This window comes from Pseudonaja textilis, chromosome 2, assembly GCF_049901715.1.
Source record: "Pseudonaja textilis isolate UNSWEBS1 chromosome 2, rPseTex1.2, whole genome shotgun sequence".
NCBI lineage: Eukaryota > Metazoa > Chordata > Lepidosauria > Squamata > Elapidae > Pseudonaja > Pseudonaja textilis.
The window spans coordinates 79872635-79896900 of NC_141991.1; the positions used below are offsets into that span (position 1 = coordinate 79872635).

At 35.4% G+C, this 24266-nt stretch overlaps 1 protein-coding gene across 3 annotated transcripts in view; it reads left to right on the forward strand.

Moving 5' to 3' along the window:
• The window catches only part of FSTL4 (follistatin like 4), a 459349-nt gene that overhangs the window by 428302 nt on the left and 6781 nt on the right, over nucleotides 1-24266 (forward strand). For 2 of the 3 annotated variants that reach the window (XM_087924399.1, XM_087924401.1), the window contains exons 9-15: nucleotides 9070-9231; nucleotides 10991-11125; nucleotides 12957-12983; nucleotides 16797-16915; nucleotides 17739-17888; nucleotides 19931-20038; nucleotides 22424-22533. In XM_087924399.1, coding sequence (XP_087780525.1) covers nucleotides 9070-9231; nucleotides 10991-11125; nucleotides 12957-12983; nucleotides 16797-16915; nucleotides 17739-17888; nucleotides 19931-20038; nucleotides 22424-22533 — 811 coding nt within the window. The remainder of the gene's footprint in view (nucleotides 1-9069; nucleotides 9232-10990; nucleotides 11126-12956; nucleotides 12984-16796; nucleotides 16916-17738; nucleotides 17889-19930; nucleotides 20039-22423; nucleotides 22534-24266) is intronic. The other variant, XM_087924402.1, reaches the window with a different exon arrangement.

Sequence of the window (24266 nt, forward strand, 5' to 3'; positions counted from 1 at the left end):
TCTTAGCTGTGCAGTTGCAGCTGATAATTTCACAGATAAAATAAATCCAAATGTCCAGTAGGTTGAACTACCCACATGATCAGCTCCCAATTCAGATTTTCTATACATGTATGAGATCATTTCAGTTCCAGATGAACTGGGTTTTACTCTCTGAAATCAAAAGGACCAGAAATTTCACTATTATTTCCAAATAATTTGCAGGATGAAATGGATTTGTTAAACTGAGGAACATTCTAGAAATCACTCTAAGAGAATGCATTCTACAACTGTCTGTGGAGATTCTCAGTCATCCAAGCCATAGTCTTAAAGGTGCTTTTTTTCTTCAAAAGGAAAAAAGAGGGGTAAAAGAATCCATCTATGTTAGAATTGAACACCACTCTGGAGTGAGAGGAATAAAATCCCACCTATCTCCAGTTTACAACACAGCTCTTGCAGAAGTTCCAAGAAGATTCTACAACTAATTGTACCCTGATTCAGGTGACTCTGAGGGCACAGATAAACTCCCAAGTCCCCTCCACAACTCTCAGAGAGTGCAAACAACCAGATGACTGCAAATACATACAATCCTTCCATTTCCTCCCACTCCCCCCATCCTAAGAAAACTTATCTTTTCATCTCCTCATCATCAGAACTGAGGAAACTTCTTGGGTGAGAAATGAAACATTTTCTTTTTCCTCCTCAAGGGAAAAAAAAAAGTCCAGTTACTTTTTAAAGAAAAAAGCACCTATGAGATTCTACAACTCTGAGAATTTCTAGTCGGAATGACTAAATGAGATCTTTCAATCATGTTTAAAGATCAACTCAGTTATTTTAGAATATCCATGCCATTTAAATTAAATTTCTGCTGTTTATAATTTTGCCTTCTCTCCGAACAGGCTTTTCTTTAACCAGAACAGGTCAGAACCACTTTCAAAGTCGAGACTCATTAGGGAATATCAATCAGATTGAGAATACTACTTCTGCAAAATCTACCTAGCTCCAAGTAAACTGCTACTTCAGTCATTTTTGAAATAGTGCTATCTCAAAAAACTTTAAATGTGTTGTGTTCGGAGATGCCAAGGCAGTTCTTTTTTTATTTTGTTTACTGTTTTTATGAACCCTAGCCCAATCCTCTGGAAAATCGTATGCCCTGTTAAATTGGAAAGCATTTGAAAAGTCATAAACCTCTTTTGTCTTTCATGAGTTCAGCCTGCTTTTCAAATTTACTGAAACCTACAATATGTAAAACTCAAAATGGTAAATAACATTTTCACAATGCTTGTCAACAGAAGGGAAGCCTATTTTTATTTTAATATAAAATGGAAAGGCAGAATATTTTAACAGCAGCTATAATCTTACATAGTCTTAGCTGATCAATAAATGTGTACTTTCTGAAATGGCTTATTAGACCAACCTTGTAGCCCCTTAGAGAAAAATGAATTAACATGATGGCTTTTATTGGACTTCTCCCATTTTCAGAAACACATAAGCTTTTGATCTTTTCAGAAATGCACTACAACAAGGAAAACAATACATTTTTCAGCACATTCCTTCAGGACAGATATAATTCTACTGAAGTTAACAAGGTTAATTTGTGTGTGTGATCAAAGATTAAACTCAGATTGTAAATGTGTCTCGTATATATTTAGCTGACTAATTACACAGTGCAGACATCCTATGTTTTTTCACTTTTTCTTTTTAAAACATTCTGTAGTGCTGGTAGTTTTAGCTTTAATTTAAATTAACAAATTGGATTTAGATAGATGTTGTGTGCCTTTTTCTCTTGTATGCATGGTGCACGTTCCTATGCAAAGCTTAAACACATAATACAGGATTACATTAGAATTGTAACCAACCCAGACTCACTTGGTTGAGATGGATGGCTATAAACACTGAATATATAAATCGTTTAATTTTAATTATTAAAGGGTATACTTAGGTTGTACTAGGTTTTGCCCCATGCTGCATAGAGTACAGTGATGCTTTTTCAGTGTCAATCTATGTCGCTTGGAAAATAAACATATCTTAACTTTGAAATGGTACCATTGTTGCTAGACATAAAAAATAGTTTTAATTTAATGGTCTCATTTTGGCAGAATTAGATAATACATTTGAAGCAACATATAAGATGACCTTGTTTCTGGCAAACTCCAGTGAGATGGGACCATTGAAAACAGGTGTGAGCGATGATGGTTTGGAACAGGGGTAACCAACCTTTTGGACCTCAGAGACCACCAAACTCATAATTTTAAATCCCACAGACCACTAATATGAATTTTGACTGATGGTGGCTTGCTAATGTTGGTGCTCCTCCAACCAGGTGCACCGGCCTGCCATGGACTGGAGGAGCTGCTCTGGGATGACCAAAGGGCCAGTCTTGTGACTACTGCAGCTCTGGAATATGGGACCAACTTTCCCTTCCCTGCCATTGGTCTTACCTTCCAGTTTTAGCTCACATGGCTCTACTCTGCAGACCACCACAATTTTCTTATGGCCCACCAGTGGTCCCCGGCCCACCAGTTAGTGACCACTGGTCTGCAGCTCAAATAAGCTATTCAAAAACTTCAACACAGACCTAACTGGTTTAAGGGATTTGAAGATTCAATCCGGTATAATCTCTTGAGAAGTTCCTGAATAGCAGAAGTTTAAAGTCTTCATTTGTCTTATTATATTCTTGAATATTAGAATAGTATACAATAAAGACTTGGAAGGGATCTTGGACACCATCTAATCCACATACCCTGACCAAGCAGGAGACACTATACCATCCCAGATAAGTGGTTGTTTAGTCTATTTTTGAAAACTTCCAGGGATGGAGTACCTGGAGAGAAGCTGTTCCACTGATTAATTGTTCTCACTGTCAGAAAACTTCTCCTTAGTTCTACATTGGATCTCTCCTTGATTAAGGAAGCTTTTGCTGGTCCAACTTGTTTAAGGCACTTGTCAAGGAGCAGTGTCTATAGTTCATGTCCTGTGCTAAGCACATTGAGCTACAAGCATATTCCACAGTTCTCAATCCACAGCTACTATAGTGACAGGACAAATAATAACAGAATATTGCTTGCAGTATTCCAAGTGTGGTCTTACCAAGGCATTATAAAGCAGTATTAACATTTCATGTGGCCTTGATTCTATCCCTCTTTTAATGCAGACTAGGACTGTCTTGGCTTTTTTTAAAAAAATGCCATTGCTGTCACATATGATGTGATGATGTTATGTTTTTATATTGCCTTGGACTAAAGCCTTAAGTACTCATGTTTTACTCTGTAGGCATTGCTTCCAAATCCTAAAGAATATGATTCAGTCCCCAATGGACTTTTATATGTCAAGAGAAGTATAAAGATATACAAAAAGATCTGGTGAATCTGATTAAAACCTAGTTTGTTAGATATTCTGTCCCTAACAGTGGGGACACATGCAAAATGTTTAATAGTGGAGGGTATAACATCCACTGGAATTGGGCTGCCAATAAATTTAGATAAATAAATAATTCTCTATAAATTGACTAAACCTCAAGTTTCCTAAACTGGAGAATATCACAACATACATTGCAATATTATCACTGTGCAAAAAATATCTTCATTGGTCTTGAGTCTCTTGCTATTCAACTTAACTGGCTGAGTTGGGCTCTGCATAATGTTGCTTATGCCAAAGGAAATATTGTGATACTCAAAGTCTTAGTACAGTTTGAAATATGTTATGGAGTTAAATTACTCCATAGCATATCTCAAACTATACTAAGACTTTGCCAATTACTGTGAGAGACATAAAATGTTTAAGGTGAAACCACTATGATAGGCTATCTCAGGGTTTTATGGTTGTAAGATATTTATTGATTCTAACTCCAATCAGTTATAATTGAAAATAAAAAGACACTACTTTTTTAGTGTAAATATATTTATTATTTATTTGAATCAATCTGTTTTTGTTTCTAAAATATAGAGTAGGGGTATCAAACTCAAGGCCTGGATCTGGCCCGCAGGGTGATTAGATCTGGTGTACAGGACCACCCTGGAAACAGAGAAGGACCAGCACTTGGTGCCTCTGCCAGAGAAAATGAAGCTTGAAAAGGCTGCGTGCAGCCCTCCCTAGCTCTATTTTTGCTGGCATAAGGTTGCAGGAGACCATCCCAGCAAAAATTGTGCTCATGAGGGCTGCACATGGCCCTTTTGACCTCCATTTTCGCTGGCAAAGAATTGCAGGAGACCATCACAGCCAAAAACTGAGATCAGGAGCCCGTTTTCTTTGGCAGAACACTTGGGCCATCTCAGGCACCCCCAGCACAAGTGATATCAAGTTGGCCATGCTTACCCTGGCCATGCCGACCCCCCTCAAGGTCAAACACAACCCTGGTGTGGCCCTCAATGAAATTGAATTTGACACCCCTGGTTGAGATGTATTGTATCTGTGAATATTAGATATAACATTTTATGCTAAATAGATCAACTTCTAAATGGTTTTTTTCTGTGTAAGAGCACAGATATTAGGCCATTCAAGAATATTTAAGGTCTGAATAGAAAAATATATCATATAATTAATCTATTTGCAGATAATGTACTTACAATGTCTTAGAGATCAAAATAGAGATATATGTCAATGACAGTTTGAATTTAATTCGGTGGCAGATTTAGAAGTTCAGCTTTAGTAAATCATCTGCTACGTTAATTAATACTGAGAAAAATTCACAGAAAAAACTTGAATAAGACATGAAACTTTACATCAATCCAGGTAGATTTATATATCTAGGAATACTTATCACAAAGAACCAGCACCGATTAAAAATATTATTATGATTCCTTTCCCTGCAAAATAGGAAGAAAATTTAAGTTTTCTTTTGAACAGCTTTTGTATTCATTTCCTGGAATTTAAAATGAGTCCTTCCAAATAGCTATTCTTAAAAAAATCTTCATTCTCTTGTCTTGTACTTATCTTTGCATAGGGCAAAGAATTATTACCCCATTATCATTTTGGTAAGCAAGTTGTATATTTGTTTCACTAAATAACAAGAGAATATCACTGATATTTTGTGAAGGTTCTGTATTGAACACAAAGGTTATTGGTGCAGTTTTTGCTAATAGATTTCCCATGTTTACACAAATTTCATTATGGATAGAAATACTGAATATGTTTTAAACATTTTAAACATCCCAAAGATTATATGTGGAAAGTGAAAGTGGGTGGATATTTCAATTCTTTTGGTTTTTTCTCAGGTTACTTTTCAGTTTCTATTATTATCAGTTTGGGGTTGAGAAGGGAGAGTTCTTCAGCATAATCAATTTTTGAAGAAACAAAAGTATGAGTTGCATAGAATGAATGAACAAGCATAATTCTCACCCTTTTACTTTATATCTTTGTTTCCCTTGAAGTACATGTCCAGACTGAGCAAAGATAAAATTTTCAGACTGATTTTTTTTCCCCTACTGGAGAAAGTTTGGGTTTTTTAAGGAGTAAAATGGATGCCTTCTCAGAAGTTCAAGATACCATTTTGAATCTTAAATTTCCCGTAGTGAGAAAATGGCCTGTGGTTTTAGATTTTGGTGTTTTTTTCAAAAAAAGAGCTATATCTTTCTTTTTAAACTTTCCTTAAAAAATGGGAATGGAAGATTCAGGCTGCACATTCTGAGGTTATGAGGCCATAAAGAGGATGATGTGGAGTTGTATGTGGCTCCTCAGATGTCACACCTACTCTTCACAGTCTGTAACATTTGCTCTGGACTTGATCCCAGCTGATCAGACAGGAAGTTTGGAATTAGGATGGCAACTGTATCTGAGACTCCATTGCCATGTTCGCTTCAGTTCTCATTAAAGTTCCTTCCCCAAACCCCCAAAACTTTAACCTTAGACTGTCTACTATTGACCTCACCCCTTTCCTAAGAGGTCTGTAGGGCCATGCATAAGCGCACCAATGTGCCTACCGTCTTTGTCCTATTGTTTCTTTTATTTTCTTTTATTTTTCTTATATCCATGTATTCATAACTATGTTTTTTTTTACTTATACCTATTATCTTGTAAGCAATTGACAAAGTTTAGAAGCTGCCATTCTTTTATGAAGGAGACCTGGACCTATTCAGTTGATTCCTGCAATGGCTCGTGAATGAAACAGTCCTTCAATATTTTTAGAGAATTTCCAGTTGAGAATGTTGAAATCTTGGGCTTACTCTGAAATTCTGAGCTTGAACAGGCCATAGATTGTTAATCCCAACTCTCCATCCTCATGTTGTACAGCATAACTTGCTCTGTATGTAGGGTTTAGCTGCAGTAAGATAAACAAAACAAAAAAGACTGAACAAGATTTGTTCACATCCCACACTGGGTTTGAGTCATAGTAGATGATTCTGCAGCTTTTCACCAGAAAGCAGGATTGAAATAGACAAGAGGGATATAAGAATGCGCAAACTTTTAGTTATTGTAGAAAAGCAAAGAAGCTATATTGAAAGAATTCCAATCACCGCTGTGTATGAAATCTGATTTCTGTTTATACTATAATCAATGATAATATTCTTTTTCCTCTTTCTGTTGCCCAGACTATAAACAGCTACAGGAAAGTCTCTTTGGTTTTATGTTGTGGTAAATCAGCTGTCAAGCTGTTTTCTTTTCACCGTGTAAAAACTAGGTCCCACTATAAATTCAGGTGGAAGATAATTACTATATAGGGTCAAGTTTGTGGCAGTGTCCAATGGCCATTGTTGCATCTTTGAATTGCTATCCAGTAGAGTTGTTTAGATAAAATATTTACTAATAGTTAAATACTGGAAATCAGATATTTGTTATGAACAATTTTCAGTACAATTCCAAAATATTTTCCATATCTACTTCGACCTTGATAACCCCATAAGAACATGTCCTATATATATGTATCCAGAATTTTTCTGTTCTGGTTGCCTGATACTGGTTTCAATTAATTCAGCCTGAGGATGCATATAATTAATTCAATTAATTCAGCCTGAGGATACATCTATTAGAAGTACCATCCATTTCAGCTAATTAAAAGATAGATAGCTTGGGGGTACATTAGATCCGGGGTTTTTTTTTCCATTAGAAAGTAAGTGACCTCAAAATCAGTTATTTTCTTACTTTGGGCACAAATATGTCAAAACGATGACAACAGAGATTCATACTTTGCCAATTGTATTAATATGATATGTTATACACAGGACAGCCCTTAAAACATTGAAAGAAATGCCAACTTGGTTAACAATACACTAAGCAGAATATACCAAGGTTTAAATGAATTTGAGGTATTTAATTCAAAATGCTTGTACTTATATTGAATTCCTAAACAGTCTGGACCCGGCATATATTCCTGTGATTAAAAATATGACTTGTTATGTTTTGTGCATATGTAATCATAAATAGGATGAATAGATTTATAAAAAGACTAATTTGGAAGTAAACAGGAAAGGAGATATCTGAGATCAGAAAAGAGCTAGAACTTGGGGATGACTCACTAAGAAAAATCCTAGATAGAGCTTGACACAAGTCCAAATTAATGGTTTTTCATCCAAAAGTACTAGGACTTTTGGAAACTAGGAGTGAGATTAAGCAGCTTCTGAAGTTTCACAGCTCTATTTGATGAACAAGGAAAAGCAATTTACTAAACACGATGGGGCAGCAAAAATTTCTGTCCAGTTTGGCAAGTGTTACCTTTAGCAGTGAAGCAGTAGGACCTTCCTTCCTTCCTTCCTTCTTTCCTTCCTTCCTTCCTTCCTTCCTTCCTTCCTTCCTTCCTTCCTTCCTTCCTTCCTTCCTTCCTTCCTTCCTTCAGCACAGTGATTGTGAATTAATATTCCCCTCCATGAAATGTTTCAGAATGATTCCCCCTCTAAAATAAGCAAAATAGTTGGACTGACAAAGTAATTGGGTTACCAGGTTTGAGTTGCATTTAGGTGGTTTCTGTGTGGTTGTTAAGTGTTGACAAAGACTTGATGGCACATAATGGAAAAAAATCAATCAATTAAATAGTGGGAAAATGGTACAAAACTCAAATACTTTGCTGCCATCCAATAGCCATTCAGATTTTTGAAGCCTGGATATGTTAAATACTCATATACGGGATTTAACGGTTGATAATATCTCATGTTAGACTTTGCAACCAGCAACAAAATGTAGAATATTCTAATGTTTTGACAGATAGCTTGTTTTTATTTTTCATTTCATTACATTATGCTGATTTGAACAATAATAGCATTTGCTTCCAGTTTTTAATACCAGAACTCAGGATGGTTTAATTCCATCTGGCAAGAGGTAGGTTCTTTTCAAGTCTTTGAGGTAAAACATAATTAGATTTATATTAAGTGTGCTGCCCAGAAAAGAATTATTTTTTAAACACCAGCTTCATAATTTAATAATGTCCAAATATACTATGTATAATATATTAATTTAAACTGTCTTAGCATTGATTATTGGCTTATTTTTATTACAAAGGCATCTGCACTTGCAATCAAAAGCACAAAACTGGTGAAAAGAGAGCTTTCATTTGTTCAGACAGTGATTTCATTTAAAATTAGGAGAGAGAGAGAAAGAAAAGAGAAACAGAGGGAGAGAGGGAGGGAGGAAGAGAGAGAGAAAAAAGAAACCACAATTGAGCCCACATTTCCATTGCTAAGCAAGTCAGTTGTTAAGTGAGTTATGAGTTGTGAGTTATGATATTTTTGTAACACTTCTCAGGCAATTACTACAGTTATTAAGTGAATCATGTGGTTGTTAATCCTAGAGTCATTTGTTTTCTGTAACCGGTGATAATATAAATTGGATGGGTGGATGGATAGATGAATGGATGTGAGTGGGTGATGGATGGATGATCAGGTGAGTGGATGGGTGGGTGGATGATTAAGTTAATACAAAAACAGTGTGCTCCATGTGCGTGGAACTTTAAAATATAAATCACAAGAAATGAAGAGCTTCACATCCAGTGCTTAGTTTTTTTACTCATCATTGCCCAGGTTAGAAGCAACCCATCCCTTGGAAAAAAACATGCAATTATACAAATCACTTGAATTGGCTTTGCATACAGTAGCTGATGTTCTAAGAGCTGCAAAGCTTAATTTAATGTAATTTGAAGTCATCAGTTCCTATTTTTTCTTCTCATAGTGCCACCAGTGATTCGTGTCTATCCTGAAAGTCAGGCACAAGAACCAGGAGTATCAGCAAGCCTCAAATGCCATGCAGAAGGCATTCCAAATCCCAAAATGTCCTGGCTAAAGAATGGCATGGCTATCACATCAAAATTATCCAAGCAGCTTCTTATTTTAGGTAAGGGTAAAAAGAATGTGAGTTTTATCTATCATTGGCAGAGTCTCAAGAATTTTTCTTTAAATTATTTTTACTAATATGTGATCTTACATCATTTAGATATTACTTTGCCTTTGTGCTATTCATATAACCTATACCTGGGCCAATATTGTTGGTTGATTTATTGAAGCTCTTTTTTAAATGGTTCTATGTATATTAGGCACTTCTCTTTTGCTAGAGAATGAAGACAGTATTCAATTCTTTTCATCCATTATCAGTTGAGTGATTCTGTTGCTGATCATTGCAAATTAACCATTTTGAATAGAGTCAGTAGAGTTTTCAGCAATATACTAAAGAGCAGTAGAATGTTTCCACTGATGGACACACCTAGCTATCCTTTTCAGAAGTCAATCATTTTATTTGGATCGGAAACCATTAAGGAATACCTGATTTCTAAACATCATTGGGAAGTTGGGAAAAAATCTGGAAGAACAACATAGCAAACCCCTTGCATAACAGTACAAAGAAAACTACACGGATATCAGAGGTGGTATTCAGCAGGTTCAGACCAGTTCTGGAGAACCGGTAGTGAAAATTTTGAGTAGTTTGGAGAACCAATAAATACTTCCTCTGACTGGCCCTGACTCCATCTATTCTCTGCCTCCTGAGTCCCACTGATTGGCTGGGTCTCGTTTTGTTCCCCTGCACAGGACAATGGACCTGGAAAGTAGGTTAGTGGGGTGGGGAGGGAATGGGGAATTTGAAGTGTCCTTCCCTGCCATGCCCACCAAGCCACACCACACCCAACAAGCCATGCCCACAGAACCAGTAGTAAAAAAATTTGAATCCCACCACTGATGGGTATGCTCAGGAGATCAATCTTAACCAAAGAAAGAGGTATAAGTAGTTGGAAAGTAGTAACCTAAAGCAAAAGAGAAATGACATAGCATTAGAATATTACATCTAGAATCAATTCCAATATCAGCTTTGACTGATTGTGAACAAGCATTCTTATTATATTAGGTTTTTCTTGCTGTATTTTTGTAAGCAGTTTTTTTAACTTGCCTGTATATCATTCACAAACTTGCAGGATTGAGATGATTTACAAATATTGTAATATAAAGAAAGCAAAGAATAAATGAGGGGAGGAGGACTTTCCATTGCCAGAGGTGCTATTATAGTGGAACATGGTACTGCCCTAATATCTTCCTCTAGCAATTTCAATTTCTTGAATACTTTCAAGCAAAGTCTGCTCATTAAACAGTTGGAGAATTACCAGGAGGTTCAGGGATGGAGCTGTAGTATCTACAACAGGCCTCTGTGGTCTGCATATTACTTGAGGGCCAAAGATTGCCCATAAAAGGGAAAAATAAAATACAAAGTATATTTCAATCAAATTTCACAATTCCCCCATAATTGCCATTTTTACACATACTCAAAATGACAGCATACCTGTAAAAATGCAATTTAAAAAAAAGGATTCATAGAAGTTCAGAAATGTTAACTCTATAGATAGATTTTTCAATTGTCCTTTCCTTATTCTGACAAAAGATATCAGTGTGGATATCTGCAGGATATTCAGAATTTTCCTTCTGTAGGCCATCTCACCTCAAAAAATATTGGACAACCGAATCATTTTGAGACCGGTCTATAATCTCTTTGATTTCATCAGAGCTCTCCAGCAAAGTAATATGCTCAGGAGAGGATCCTGGCAATTGTTCAGGTTCTGCAACCTTTTGCATTTCCAACTCTTTATGCATTTCTTTTGGTGGTGCTGCAGCAAATGGAAGTGAACTTCATATCAAAAGTGTTCGATATGAAGATACAGGTGCCTATACTTGCATTGCTAAAAATGAAGTGGGGGTAGATGAGGACATTTCATCTCTCTTCATTGAAGATTCAGCAAGAAAAACCCGTAAGTTTAATTTATGTATCTACTTTCTAATTATATATCCTCTTTTGATGGACTTGAGTGATTTGAGCCAAACTGGATTTTGCCTGCATAAAGGACCACATACTGAGGTCTAATTTCAGAATGACTTTCTAGTTCACATTGACCACTAGAAAAAAGAATTATTTACAAAATGTGATAGTTTCTTATCTGTAGATTTCTAAGTTATGGAAGTTTATATTGTATTCATTAGTAAGGTAAAAAATCCAGGAGTCCTTGAACTTAATGCTTTCAAATTTATTTCCAAAATTGTTTATGGTATATGAAGAGTACAGTGTTGGGAAACCCTCCCCAAGGATCAATTAAAAATGGATTGATCCAGCAGATTGTCTTTGGAGATCTTTCCAAGCTATTCTTTCTGAATTACCAGCTAGCATTGGTTTTTGGCCAAAGTGCTTCAAATTTATGAAAATTGTAATTTCAGCCCCTTTAGGTATCAGGCTAAACAGTGCTGCATTAAATTAAATTAAATCTAAATTAATTGAATTAATTAAATCCAATAATAATAGTTAACGTCATCAGGATTGCATTAGCCTCAGTTGTCTTCCCAGCAGCCTTTGCTCTTTTCAGCTCATGACTATGAAGCCCTTTGCTTTGCTTCACATTCACTAATTAAACTACAATTCATGATTTGAAGAATTGTCCCATTCAGGTTGGAAAGACAATAAGATATAATAAACCCTCTACTTCATAATTATATATCCTAAGTCATAAATTATCTGCAAAACTGTGTTTTGGAATGTGAAACTATGAGATTCAATATACAGGGTAGGAAATAATAGCTCCAACTACATTTCTTAAGGCATTAATCAGGTTAGCATTCATTTTCTTTAGATAAAATTAACGATGGCAGTTGAAGCTGTCTGTCTTAGTTGGATTGCTTTAGTTACCTTCATCATTCATGCACATTGCTAGGTGACGTTGCCTGTGACAAATTCCTTAAAGGTCAATTTACACATAACTTTTTAAAAAATCTACCTGTGAGATATTTTACAGATAAGTGCAAAAATGTATGGCGTTAATTCCAGTGTGTATATCACAACAAAATAAACAGGAGAGAATTGGAATTGAATATATCTGCCTAAATAATTTGTTTTCAGCAACAAACAGAATGTTGCCATCTTATGTTAGATGGCAGAATAGCCCTAAAGTCTACAACTGGAAGAAGCCAGGAGTGCATTGGCTATAAGGTAGCTACTATATTAGATATTCCAGTTTACATAAAATAGTGTGATTGTGCTTGGAGGAAAACAGATTATGCTTGTAACATGCTGGCCAACATGCACCAAGCTAACCAAGGCTATTTTGAAGAGCATCTTGGTTCCAAAGACTGTATTAGATCTTCCACATTTAAAAAATCATTATAGAGTTTAAACATATTATCATCACTATTAGCAGAGTAATATTTTGACCTGTATGGCGTTATATATAGCCTAGACATGATTGTGTTTGATACACATGCTCTATGTGATTACAGTGAGTTGTCTCAAAGATTACCACCCTTTTTGCAGGCAAACAATCCAAGATACTTTGGTGAATTTAATGGTTTTCCTATGTACAAATACTTTGACTGGGAGGGGAGGTGGGGTCTGGTATTCTAACACAAAAATTCCAAATTGGTGAGGTTCTCTCCAACAACCTCATTTCTCTGGAAAAATGCAATCGCTTACTATAGAAATTGCTATTGTGTAAGAAAAGAGAAAAAGAGTATTAACATCATTTAACTGCTACAATGAAATGTTGACAATGTTTTTTGTTTCCATTTTCTGGCTCTCCCATTTCTCTGATACTGCAGTTGCAAACATACTGTGGCGAGAGGAAGGTACTGCAGTAACATTGTCTTGTTGTAGTGATAATGTGCTTGTCTGCTTTAATAAATCCATAAGAAACCATTCTCTACTGATTTTACACTCATGTTAGCAATGTTGGCCAGTGTCAGTTTAAGGCACAGGCAACCAATTGCATAATTGGGACAATATGAATATAGTAATATACATTTTCAAAAGGGCGCCTAAGACATAATAGGCCAGGCAAGTATTGTGCCACCTGGACATTTTCTACCCATATGGACTTCTACCCCCAGAATTCTTCAACTACATAGTCATTATTAAATATTCTGGAACTTGAAATTCACCCCTCTGAAAAACATCCTGTTTGGGAAGACTGTATTAGATCTTCCATATGTTAAAAAAAACATTATTGAGAGTTTAAACGTTACCATCATCATTAGCAGAATAATATTTATTTTTGACCTATATGAAATATATTGGTAACCAGTCCCTGTCATTTTTACTTCACAATTGTATTTGTACAGATTGTTCAATTAAGCCACATTCTTCAATGCCATTTTTCCTCAATATCCTGTACATATTGGGGGCGTGGAATCATTTCTTTAAGCAAAATAGAACATTGCTTACTATCCATGCCTGTTTATTTGGCAATTATGCATTCAGTTTTTGTACACAGCTTTAAACAATCAAACATTTTCAAAATTCAAATATTCTTTCTATCTCACAATAGGGTTGGAAGGCATACATCCCTGGCCTTATTCCATACTATCATACTTGAAAAATATATGGGGTTACAAAATGAAACAGTCACTATGAAATGTTTCTTTGGAAAGCAAATTTTTTAGATTTAAAGATATTATATGAAAATATAAAATATATATTCATCCATGTATCAAAAGTATAATTTTATGGAGTATAACTGTTCTTATATATTTGCACATGCAAAAAAAAAAATCAGCATGGGAATTCTTGTTTAACTTTTTGAACTTAACAAATGCTGATTACGACCAAATGTGTTCACGGCTAACTTTCTAGGCCTTTGGCAGACCTATAAACAGCTTGACATCCTGCTAAATTACTGAAATAATCCATATTGATGGCACCCTGTGATGAAAGGCTGTATCCTTTAGCCCTTAGCATCATAAGGCTTCTTAGAGTGTTGAGAACTCTTATTAAAGACATCAGTAATAGTGATATAATAGTGAAATGAATTTTGCAATAAAGTAAACATAAGGTATTACACTTTCAGGATCTCCTGCAGTCTTCAGCTTGGGCTCAGAATGCCCCCCTTCCTTTCTTCCTTCAATTCTCTAATGTCCTCATTCATCTCTCATGATATGAAAGTAGAAATAATCACATAGTATTAAGTAGAGAAATAGCAAACAGACAAGTAGACATATAAAATGTCTATTACAAAATGCTGAGAAAATCAGAAAGGCAGTTTTAAGATTAATTTCAAATACGGTAAATGTAACATCATAGATGATGGCAATGAATGTTGCACTGCCTTCTGAGTTGTTATGTCAGTTATTCCTGAATTTTTAAATTTGCTCTACTGGATATTTCAGAAAGAGGACAAGACAATCAGACTGCAAATAATGAAAACACAGCCCGATTACAGATATAATGATAAGACAAAATTAAATTTTGCTCATCTGCAAAAAGATTGTGAGAACCATTCTTTGTTTATAACACTCTGCTGTATTGCAAGTTAATATCCCTGAGAGAAAACTTATTCAGTCATGGGGTTACATTGTCTTTATTTGAAATAAATTCAATAGGATAATTCAAATGGGAAAAAGAAAAAAGAAACAAGCATGTGCCTTGGAAGAAAATGCTATGTGAAATGAAGAATTCTAAAAGCCCATTTGGAGTTAAACTCTGTTCAAAATAAAAATAATTGAAACAGAATACTGTACTTTGTAAAAGTAGATGTAATTTTTAGCAGTTGAAATACTGGTTCTAGTGGAATTCAGAGCACAACATACAGTATTCTAATAGAAAATGTATTATGAATGTGTGTTTGCATCACTAATCCATAAACAACATTAAATACATTATTGTTTTAAGAGTATGACATATAAAAATCTAGAATGTGGATCATGTGTTTTTATCAAAACAGTCATGTACAATAGGAAATCAGTGTGCATGAACTATTCATAATTCACAATTATACATAAATCACTGCATGATTGTTACAATTTGATTAAAAATCTCCCAATTTTATATATCTGCAGAAATGTGCACTCATTTCATCAGAGGCCAAACTCTACCTTCCAAATGTGCATATTTAAATCCCTGTTGAAAAGGTTCTCAGTAATGAACTGTTACGTAAGAAACTTTGAGCCAAAGACTTTAACTGATCCACAGCAATTAAAGCTGTCAGGCATTAGCTATGCTTTCAGAAATGCATGGTTCCTCACTCCAGCATCATATTTAAGCTTCATTCTTCTAGATCCATTCTGATTCCTTAACTGGGGTATTTCTGTGGTATAACTAGGAGGCTAAACATCATAGGCTAAAACATATTAAGATTGAATAATCCAGGTACCATTGTGTTTCTTTGCTCTATTTTTCTGCAAGTTCACATCCATCAACCAAGAAAATAAGTATTATCTGGAACTGTTCTTTTTATAAAAAAAGCAATTATCCCAAAGACATTAAATTATTAAATTATTAAACTGTCTCTGATTCTGACAATGCACCCTCAGTTGTAGTAATAGCATGAATTGAATTATCTCTCCTTGAAATAAGTGGGAGTGAAAGTGGTTAACCTAAACTGGATTAATTTCTAGTCCTGGAAGCATGTGATCTTCTCCAGAACATTTCTAGTCTGAACAGGACTTGGAATCACTAGCTGAAGCAGAATTGCTATCTACAACAGCTGATATTTTAAATTAATATATATGTATATTCCATGCAAAACCAAAAAAAAGTAGTAAAACAAAATTTGACCACAACAGAACTATGGATGTTGGGCAGATAAGTACACTATCAATATCACTTGGAATGACAGTAGCCATTACAAAATACCCAGTATAAATCTGTACTCTGATCATATAAATTGATTGGATTGCTGAAAAATGATGGAAAAGCTGCTCAATACAGCATACAACATATTTATTACTGCTTCTGCATGTAATGGAAAATGAAGTCCTCTGCCTAAGTCATGGGACATTCTGATTAAGCACAAATGTAGAATGCAATCTTTTACTAGCAGCTCATTGACAAATTATTTTTCTCAAACTTCTGGAATGCCCCAGTTTTCACAGATGAGTGCTGTTGCAATGCTAAAAGGTTCCATATTTGTGAATTAGAGTTTGCAAAATTTCAAAAATGTCTTTGCTTTGGTGGCTATGATAACTGACCAATCCCCAAAGTCTATTGGACATCAAACAAAATATTCCCTGAAAGCCATAGATAACATGTGCTGCTTCAGTTTGGAACTATGCACGTTATAGGATTCCTGCATTTGAGGTGTTTTCCTGAAAAACCAAAATGGTTAGCGGTCTCTTTTTTCCTGTAACGGAAGGAAGCCTGCTTGTCTGATCAACAGATCCACTGACCCCAGTTTCTTATTTGAAGTTTTTACTGCTACCACCAAGGCAAAACATTTTTGGGTCTATCTGTACCTCTTTTCCCACACCTTGAAGCCGTACTTGTGATATGAACTTTAATTTTGTGAATGCACCAAAAGCATCCTAATTTTTAGGTGTTTTTCCTTTTCCTTCCAGCTTTTCCTTGTTAGTACTTTCCTTTTCTGGTTTAGCTTTCATTTTGCTTTTAGACATGGGAAATGTGACTTTTCTTCCTTTGCTCTTTTTGTTCCGCTTTTTTTTTTGAAGGGCTCAGTGTGGGAAGTATGTTCTATGTCTTTTCTGAGGATGGAATCACAATAATTCAGCCAACTGACTGTGAGATCCAGAGACATATTAAACCAAACGAGAAAGTGTTCACCAGTTATGTAAGTCTGGGGTCATGATTAATATCCAGAGTATTGATAATGTTGATCTAACACAAGGATTCTTAAACTCTGTAGATATGGTGGCTTCTGATGTAAGTGATATCTCTCCTATAAACAAAATTTCCTTGATGATATGTTGAGGAAATAAATACACTTCTTAGTTTTAATAATTAAATCTTAATCTATATACTACATGGATTTGCAAATTTTGGGGTAGTGTAATGGATTTACAAAGGGAGCAAGCACAAATGTATTTTTAACAGTGTCCCTTCTTGCCTGTGCAAGGCACATCGGGGGATTAAGAAAAAAAGTATTGTGACAACCTTCCCCCAATTATCTCTAAGGTAGGATCCCTCTGGAGGCCTAAACTATCGGGTTTCGAGCCACAGACTGAGAAACATGAGCCTAATTTGAACCTCACTTAATTGAGAAACCTGAGCCTAATTAAATCATGAAAAGAGAGAACAAGTTACACAAATGTGTATGAATAAAAAAATACAAAGATGAGTTTGGTGCTTGTTTGTTGATATGGTACATTGCACTTGGCTATAGAAATGCAATTTTGAATGCAGAACAATAGATCCAATCTGAAAGTTCATGTTCCTGCTGGAGAGAGATGCTTTGAGTTTTGTTTTAAATAAAATAAATAAAATTTATTAATAAATTCAAAGTATTGCATACTAAAGAGCACAAGACTGTTTCTAGTACAAGTAAGAAAATCCCTGTACTTTAGTGCATAAATAAGTGCATAATTTTTACTTAACATCCTCAGGTTTTGGGCTTTGTGAATATGGTTGACAGAGATTCTTTTTTTTTATTTCAGGCAGATATCTGTCCTACTCTTGAAGGTGAAGTTGTTCAGTCTTGCCTTTGGGCTTCTGCTGTCAATGTTAGAGACAAATATATCTATGTTACTCAGCCTAAGTGGAATAAAATAATGATCCTTGATATTCAGACACAGAAAATCATTCAGGTAATCTTACAGTGACAAGTAGTTGTTTTAAGATGGCAAAAAATAGCCCTGACAATGCAAAGAATTTTGCTGTTTCCCTGTGGAGATTCTATCTACTGCCTTAACCATGGCTTGCAGTCTACTGTTTGGTCTGTTTGTTGAGGGGGGAAACCTCTATTTGCAGCTTGTTATAAATATGGCAAGGTTTCTATTACAAGCAAAATAAAATGGCCAGTAGAAAAAGAGTCATTATTACATGAACACTTCTAATGGGTTCTAAAAAAAATAAGTGAACATATGCATGTATAATTCTAAGGATTTGCTAAGACTAAGATCATTTTGTTATACCAATATTCAATATAACATTGCATGTATGTGACCAGATCCAATGTATAAGTACATCAAGATCCTATCCTATTGCAAGAATATATGTAATACATGAAGCCTGCTCTTTGCACATCATCCTTACTTAAAATAGATCCTATTGAGTACAATGGAAACCAATAATAAGGTTTTCTACAGTGATGACTTCATATGCATGAACTTCCAAGTAGTCATTCCATTCCATTGACTTCCACCATGACACGGTGTAATATGTGATGTGTTCTTCTTCATCTGAGATTGTATTTACCTACTTTTAAAAACTCCTAAGGACCAGATGATTTTTACTGTGTCCTGATGCATTAAACCATAGAACTCAAAGAAGGCGTACTTTCTTTTTCACATGAGACACACTCTCTCTCTCTCTCTCTCTCTGTGTGTGTGTGTGTATGTATGTATGTATGGTATTCAGCTTTGTTTGGGTATTTTCCCACGTCATTATAGTTGTGCTTTTAAAGTTGTAGCGACGTTTCTGCAGAATCTCAGCTGCCATCATCAGGCTTCTGTATTGTGTTTGTATACATATACATATACATATACATATACATATACATAGAGAGAGGGGAAGAGGAAGAGGAAGAGGAAGAAGAAGAGGAGGAGGAGGAGGAGGAGGAGGAGGAGGAGGAGGAGGAGGAGGAGGAGGAGGAAGGAAGGAAGGAAGGAAGGAAGGAAGGAAGGAAGAAGGAAGGAAGGAAGGAAGGAAGGAAGGAAGGAAGGAAGGAAGGAAGGAAGGAAGGAAAGTTCAGAAAGAGTAGAAAGATGAAACAAGGTGCCTTCATGAACCCACAGCCTTCCATCTGCTCTTTCATGTATAAAGGGATACAGTATGTACACTTCCCTAATAAGATGCTTATTCTGTCTTTTATATACACTGATTGATTTAAATAATAAAGTATTACTTCCTCTAACTGCTTTATTTTTATTTTTTAAGGAAACATGTTTTCATCTTTATCCATTTAATAGTTTGGAAAATCTAGACTGGCTCAGGTTCATGTCAACTGCTGAAAAAGGATAAACTCCCAATGAAACCAGTCTTAAAATATGCATATACCATAATGCCAAGTCTTAGTGCAAATTTTTACAGTGGGGGAAATCAGCTCTCTTTTAAATGTAAAGATTGTTAAGTTGTTTCCTTCCCTGATGTTTTGGGTTTTGTTTTGTTTTTCCCTCAGGAGAAAGAGAGAGAAAGAGAGGGAAGGAGGGAGGGAGGGAGAGAGGGAGAGGGAGAGGGAGAAAAGCTTTTGGAAATGGCAAGCACTTTACAGTGCAGGGGAATGTTCCAAAGTTCCTCATAGCTGGATGTAATGAACACTCTATGGAGAAAAGCCACTAGACTTAGGTCTTTTGTTGATGTCAATGGCATGAATGTGGAGACAAATTGTGTATGTAATAAGGATGTTGGGGGACCATCTGCAGGATGATATCATAGATGACATTAGTACTACTAATATAAGGAATGGGTCTCAGTAGACTATGAGGTCTTCTACAGGGCATTTATGATAGAAATGGCAGGCTATGTTGTCTCATTTTAATAGAAAATGGAAAGCATATCCAGCAATTCTCATTAGCAGTTTGTTAACTGTGTTAGTTTCCATATTCAGAAATTGCATTCCCTCTTCATGAAAAAAAAAAAAAAAACTAATGCAACTGGTTTTTGTCGTTGTTTTGTTGTTTCTTTGAAGTCTCTGGATGTTGATCCTCTGCCGGTGAAGTTACATTATGATAAATCACATGACCAAATATGGATACTTAGTTGGGGAGATATGAAGAAATCCCATCCAACACTACAGGTAAATTTCTAATGAGTTTAATAACTAAATGTGTATTTATAGTTTTCTATAAACAGGATTTTAAAAATAGAAATATTATTGTTCATTTCCATACCAATTTTCCCCCTCCTCTGCTCCTCTGTTTAGAGTAGTTCCATCTTTTGTTTTATTTTGAGCTGTCTGAAAACAGAACTGACAGTCAGAAATCTGCGTGTTGAAAGGTACTGACAATTTGAGTGTCACTGGGTGAAGATATTCCAACATCATTGAGCAGTTTTTGATCTCCAAGAATTATCACCTAATGAAAGAACAAGAGAATATACTTTCTGTTGATTTGTCCTCTTCTGCAGCCTCTTGCTTCATCCTCCTTAGTTTTGGAGTAGATCATCCCTCAGAATAGATTCTGGAAATGTGGTCAAGGAGAAGATGAAGGAAAGAACTAGCAACCTCTTTCCTTCTCTTGTTTGCAAGATCTCCACTAGATCAAAAGCTATCTCTCAAGCATAACAGGATTGTAGAAGTCTACCACCAATTTTTCTTATCATCATAGAAGTCCACCACCCATTCTTCTTATCATTTAAGCAGACATCACTTTTAATTATTTGCAGTTAATTTTAGAGTTACCTTAAATGCTAGCTCTCTCCTTTTATTTCTTTTATTTTGCATTATTTTCTTTCTCTTCATTTTTCTCCATCCAGAACACCCATCATCCTTCTCTTAATGTACCACAATGCAGTTGTGAATTGCAAGCCACCACAAAAGGCATCAAATTTAAAGAATTTGGAGCTGTGGAATTGATTCCCCCCTCCAAAAAATTGATGGGTCTCATGGACAATCTTAAATAAGCTTGAATCCTTGAACCAAACTATTTTTCCTTTGCTACAAAGAACATGCTTTGTATGAACGCTCTTATTTTGCCAGTTTCCTAGGTATTGTAATTTGCATTATTGAAATAAACAAAAACAATGATTTTTAGAAAGACAAGATTCTGTTAGTGTAGATTACCTTCCAGCACTGTGGAGACAAAAAAAAGATGTCTCTACACAATTCTAGCATTAGCCCTACTCATAGCCTGCCATTTATGCTCATAAAAACCTATGGATTTGTGCTGCTTTTGTATGATAAATGATAGCTTCAATATCATTTTCTGTCTACCCATTGTAATAGTGGGAAAGCCATCTCTATATGCAAATGATCATGGCACAAAAAGTAAATCACTGTGTCCACTATACAAGCTCCTAATTGTCTGAACTGTAACACTTTGCAAATTATTTCACACAAATTGTAGAATTCCTAGGATTTTGTTACATGCACTGCATTACTCTAATTTTGCTTATGTTGTATTAGGAAGGAAGGATAAAATATACTGTATTTTCCTGATTATGTTAAATCAGCTCATCAAGAAATATAATATTTTTAGCAGTATAATGAAGAAAACTTTAAATGTACCAAACAAAATATTTGAAGCAATTTTTTTAAATGCTTTAGCAGTTTTGATTGTGAATTCTTTAGCTGGACATTCTAAAGCATCGGTCCCAACTTTTTTGGCACCAGGGGCCAGTTTTATGGAAGACAATTTTTATGTGGACTGGGGAGGTAGTTTTGGCTTTGCTCACTTGTCCACCATACACCTCTAGCTGTGCAGCCCAGTTCCTAATTGTCGATAGACCGGTACTGTGGCCCAGAGATTGCAAACTCCTGCTCTAAAGCATTCCTGTTCAACAATAGATTTCTAATGAGTTTACTGATGAGTAGCTATGCTGAATCAAAAACACCTTCCTACAAAAGAATCTCAGAATGTAAACACTTTCTTTAAGATTTCATCTTTATGTTTTGCTGATTTTAATGTAGGAAAGGAGTTTCCATAAAACTAAAGAATTTCATGTTTAAAGTTTAGACTTTTTAAAAAAATAGAATAGTAAAAATAATTTTCTTATTTCCATACCTCATCTTCTAATAGCTATATTACATATACTTTTATAGAAATGATTACATACTATAACTTTGCTGTAGACATTCAACACAATGAATTGGTCTTGTGTATTTTCATTAGATTAAATAAACATGAATATAGCATCTGTGTTCATTTAGCTAGTGTGGAAAAATTATTGCAGGGTTTGATGTGGGACAGTTTCAAGTCCTGCATGACTGCATTGTATACAATATAAACATCTTGAAAATAAATTGAAATTATTCTCTGATCTTACAAACCTACACAGAGATGCCATTTCATTAACATACTTATTTTTAGGAACTGATATAACCACCGTTTTGGCTTATGGAATACTATTATGCAGATGATCACAATCTTGTTGGCCTTGTATGCATTGTAGGCCTTCTAGATATTTATTTCAGTACTTTTTTTCTTGCTCCTATCAGTGGCCAATGTTTGTTTATTCATGGTAGGTAATATCAGAAGCAAGTACAGGAGAGAACCAGCAGGTCATTGGTACCCACCTGACTGGAATGGATGATTATTTTATTCCATCTACAAATCTGATTATCAATCACATCAGGTAAGAGTTCACTAACAGTTGTACCTTCAGTCTAACAATTCTTCTGAATTATTATCTGAATCACAGATAATACTAGTTTAATTTTGTACTCTTGCCAAAAAAAAAAAGATCCCACATGAAGACATAAAATCTTTTGTAAAACCCCTTGTGAGTCTAGAAATGGGATATGATATCAGATGGACAGAATGGACTCCAAGAAGCAATGGAGCATGACTAGCCTGATAGAATTATCCATTAGTTCATCCATTCTCAAGATTGTTACTGAGTTTTAATTTAATTGAATGAAAACTTCAACCAATGATTCTTATTTTAAGTTTTGTTATAGCAGCAGTCTAATAAATTTATTTCAACTTTTACAGTCTGACGCATATTCAGGATGTTCTCAAGAAGAAAATTAGTAATGCAATTAAGTTGGAATACCTCCCCCTGTGTTAGAACATGATTCAAGGAATTCTTATCTACATCTTTTTACTCTTGGCTTAGAGCCACTGCAAATGTACCATCTAGTCCAGGGGTCCCCAACCTTTGGTCCATGGCCCACTACCAGGTCTTGAGCTGTTCTGAATCAGCCCATGGAAGTGGTGGGCAAGCACACATGTGCACATCCACACTTGTATGAGCAGCAGGCAAGCAGGCATGCACGTGTGCTCCATTTGCACAAACAGCAGGTCCACATTCCTGCTATTTGCACAGAACCATCCCCGCCCATCTGCAAAGCCAAAAAGGTCGAGGAACCCTGATCGAGTCATAAAGCAGTATCATCAATATTTATGAAGCCAGTTGATTGTACAATATCCAGAATCACTTCCAGTGAGTTGCCAAAAGTTTGCCATGACAAAGCTTTTTTAATTTCAGAAATTGTATATGTTTTCTTTATACATTTGCACAGCCAATGGTAACATACAAATTATTATCATTCATACAAGTATACACATACAAATATGTATACTAATATTCCAATTCCAAATGTTTATTTTAATTCTAATTATGGCATCTACAGAGGTCATGCAGATATACAAATTCAGATTAAATAAAGCATCAGCAAATATATATATACATGTGTGTGTGTACACACACATACACACTCATGTTTATATATGTACATATACATGCACACACAGAGAGAGTATATGTGTGTGTGTATAAAATATGTGGACAATACAATATAGGTCATAAAATATTAAATTAAGATAAAAGCATAATAAAATCACCATAATATGGATCTATAGAATTGCAATGGGATTCCAGGTGTAATCTAAGTGAAGTAGGGTTTTTCAGTTAAATTAAATTGTTGAACTAATGGTCAGGAAGCCCAGGTTTAAGTCATGCAAATTGCTAGATAACTTTGACCTGCCTTCCCCCCCATCCAAATCATATAACAGGTTTGCTACAGTGGCGATAACCTGAAATGGAATCCCTATGTCAATTACTCTGAGGTCTTGGAGAAAAAGAGTAATATAAGTGTAATAAATGGAGTTTGATCATGATTAGACTTGTGATCTGACATGACAAAGGTAGCTTTCCCTTCTTGCCACTGCTCTGATGAAAAAAATATGTCTGGCATGTTTCAAGTCAGACCATAAATGACTTGAAATAGGCCCATCACTACCATGGTGGCCATGAACTCCCAGGTTGTTGCCAAGGCCAGGCCCCAGGGAGAGCAAATTGAAGTCCTCCAGGATTATAAACCTGGAGAATTCCACAGCCAACCCTGAGATGGCATCCAGCAGTTT